At 35.1% G+C, this 3,239-nt stretch overlaps 1 protein-coding gene across 1 annotated transcript in view; it reads left to right on the top strand.

Annotated features, from left to right (window-relative positions):
* The window catches only part of STX2 (syntaxin 2), a 10,510-nt gene extending 8,053 nt beyond the window's left edge, over positions 1-2,457 (top strand). Inside the window, 2 exon segments of the mRNA XM_019470774.1 lie at positions 705-753; positions 2,324-2,457. Of these exon segments, the coding sequence (XP_019326319.1) occupies positions 705-753; positions 2,324-2,457 (183 nt within the window).
* The last annotated feature ends 782 nt before the right edge of the window (positions 2,458-3,239 follow it).

Raw genomic sequence — 3,239 nt, 5'->3', positions numbered from 1 at the left:
TGTGCCCCCCCAGCCTGCTCGCTGGTGGGGTGGGGTGAGAGGCAGAATAGGCCTTGACTCTGTGTCAGCCCTGCTCAGCAATAACTGAAACACCCCTGTGTTATCAACACTGTTTCCAGCACAAATCCAAACCACAGCCCCACACTAGCTACTGGGAAGGAAATTAACTCTACCCCAGCCAAAACCAGCACCAAAGCCAAATAACGTATTCTGAAATTAAACTACTAAGTAATTTATTTTTATATTTTGTAACTGTATGATTGCAGAGTGAATGAAGTGTTCCTCTGACATAATTTGCCCTTTTGAGAGGCTGTGCAATTTTGTGAGGCTGTTTATGGCGAGTTGGATTTGAGAGAATAATATAGCTAGATAGATATCTACATATAAATAACATGCCTGTTACATTTAAAAACAATATTTGAGAAGTGTCAAAAGAGCCCACTTAGTGTATTTGTAAATGGTGGTTTTCTTATCTTTGATAACTATATAGGTATTAGTCACACTAGTTTACCTGTAAACACTGTTTAAAAATGTTTATTCTTATGTATGCAAGAGTATACAGATAAACTTATCTCAATTTGAGAATACTGCAGGCTTTAATAAAAACGAGTGTTGATCTAAAACCTGACTATTTTAAAAATTGAAAATAAATGTAAGTCTTAATGTGCTTAATATTAAAATAATAATACCTTGTTTTTTGACAGAAAATGTGGATAATTATCATTGTGTCATTGGTGTTGATTGCCATAATTGGTCTAATTATTGGTTTGTCTGTTGGTGTTCCGTGATGCTTGGATAACCTCAGCATGCATGGCTTCCTGCCAGTGTGGCAGTAAGTAACTAATCAACTAATTTTGCTCTTGTTTTGCTCGGGTAACTTGTATTGTTCTTCTAACCCTTAATATCTGTACGGTTAGTACTGGGGAGGTAGGCTTGGGATGCATTGGTGGATCTTCTCTATCTCTGCTTACTATGAAAGTGCTATGCATGTGAATGTTGAAAACTGACATCTAGTGGTAGGCTGCTAAATTTACAGAATGCAATCGCCACATAAGACTCGTAAACACAGAAGGAAATGAGACCAAAAAATCCAATTATTGTCTTGCAGTCCTTTGAAATTTTCTTTATACTGAAAGTTCACATCAGTAAACACAATTATTGTCTTGCAGTCCTTTGAAATTTATACTGAAAGTTCACATCAGTAAACGATCTGCACTAAGATATGGAACACTAGTTACACTTGGAACTTCATCAAATGGGGTTTTCTATGGTTTTAAGTAGAGCTTTCATAAAAGTAGATGTCTACAACCATGAAGGTGGCTATTATGCCTTGCGGAACATCCTAAAATTTCTTATTTCGAAGCTGTTTATTAATACTAGACTAAATGAAACAGTGGGAAATAACAATGTATTTGTAAAAGGAAGTCTGCAAAGATTCCAACTGGAACTTTAGGACATAAATCGGAGAATTCTCTCAATCTTCAGAATTTTGCTGTACTAATCTACCATTTCTTGTCAAGATAACACCTAGCCAGGCTAAGTAGAAAATGGCAGTTAACTCTTCCGAGTCCGGTAGAAACTCAGCTTTTCACATGTACTATCTTCAGACTACATATGAAGTGCTACGAGCGGGACGTCATGTCAGACAGCTAATCAGGAATTCAGTTTTCTGTACTAACACTCATTTAATATCGAAGTTTTTAGTTTTGATGTTACAGTTTCTTCTCAGCTTTGGTTTATGGGCAGATAACAGGATTCACTGTATCATTGCTTATAGTCACAAATACCTGACCTAATGCCAGGTATGACTTGGGATGCATTTACATAGAACCCATCTCTCCCCCCCACCCACCTTGCAGCTCTTCTGAGCTATTACCTACAGAATGTTTTTACTGATGTTTTATTGGATTCCACTAAGTGTGCAATTGTAAAGGTTTCAGCAGGCTACAAATATTTATCCAAGGAGGGTGGCAGTAAGCAATGTTACTGCATTTAGACTTAACCTCAAGTAAATGTTCACTATTGCATCTGTTTCTATACGTAATGATATTTACAGAAGTTGGGTATGAGCAATAACAATTATTCTGTGAAACAAAATACAGCAATGTTACACAGATAGCCCTATCTTGTAACTATGGTTACGTGTATGTTAGAAAAGAAAGACTAACAACAGGAAATCATAGCAGTAAGTATTCTTTAGAAAGAAAATCCAAACACTCGGATTAGGTATCAGTATTACTAATGTTCTGTGGCTATGCATGTATTTAAACAGTTCTGTATCTGACACGGTATTTCAATCTCAACTTTTCTCTCTTTTTTGCAGAAATTGGTGTTCATAATTATATGTGTAACTGTATTGCTTCTGATACTTGGAATTATCCTAGCAACAACACTATCATAGCAAGCACATTCCAAGAGTTACGAACCTTCAGAAACTCCAAAATACATCTTCAGTAAAACCAAACCTTTTTTTAACAAATGATGCCTTACGCTGTTCCATGATGATGACCTATCACTAATGGTTAAAAATGAAAACAAAATAGCTCTTAATGTTTACTCATAAATGAAGATGAGAATGTATTAGGATACGTATGGCTCTTCATCATAAACTATACATTTGTAAGACTGAAACTTGCTCTTAATTGTTTTGAACTAAAGTAACTTAGGACTTTTTTCATATCTCAGTGTTACAAACAGTTTAAATAGGGAGTTGAGAGACTATTGAGTTTTGACTATTTGGCTTTTTTCCTATCGCTAATACAATTCTAATCATGAACTTTACCTTACCAGTGCTGCTTTTGTTAGCGCTCTTGTGAACGTTTTTGTGAGATGTAGCCTTGTCTCTGTGTGTTAATTATTTAGTCACTTTAACCTATCTCAGATTTATACCTAAAAATCTTTTCTCCAACAAGTGCTAAAATACTTTATCCTGAAAAGGCTACTTATTTAACTGTCTGCCTATTGCATTACACTTGAGAAGAAAAAAAAAAAAGGCTTTTCCACTTTCCAGGGTTTTTATTTTTTTCTTTCAATGTGACTAAGGTTAATTGCTTTTAAATATTTCTTTGCCTTTATAATAAAAAGTTAGTTGCAACGTTTCTGGTAAAAGAATACAGTAACAAAGCACACCAAATTTGAACTTGAGGAGATAATTTTACAAATAATCCTTGTGCAAAGGAAACTGATGGATCAGTTTAGCCTTATTGTTCATACGAATATGACAAAAATCACACTTTTTC

The sequence above is a fragment of the Aptenodytes forsteri genome, unplaced genomic scaffold (genome assembly GCF_000699145.1).
Source record: "Aptenodytes forsteri isolate BGI_AS27 unplaced genomic scaffold, ASM69914v1 Scaffold79, whole genome shotgun sequence".
In the NCBI taxonomy this organism is placed as follows: domain Eukaryota; kingdom Metazoa; phylum Chordata; class Aves; order Sphenisciformes; family Spheniscidae; genus Aptenodytes; species Aptenodytes forsteri.
Note: the sequence above shows the minus strand (reverse complement) of the source record. Positions and strands in the feature narration are given on the sequence as shown.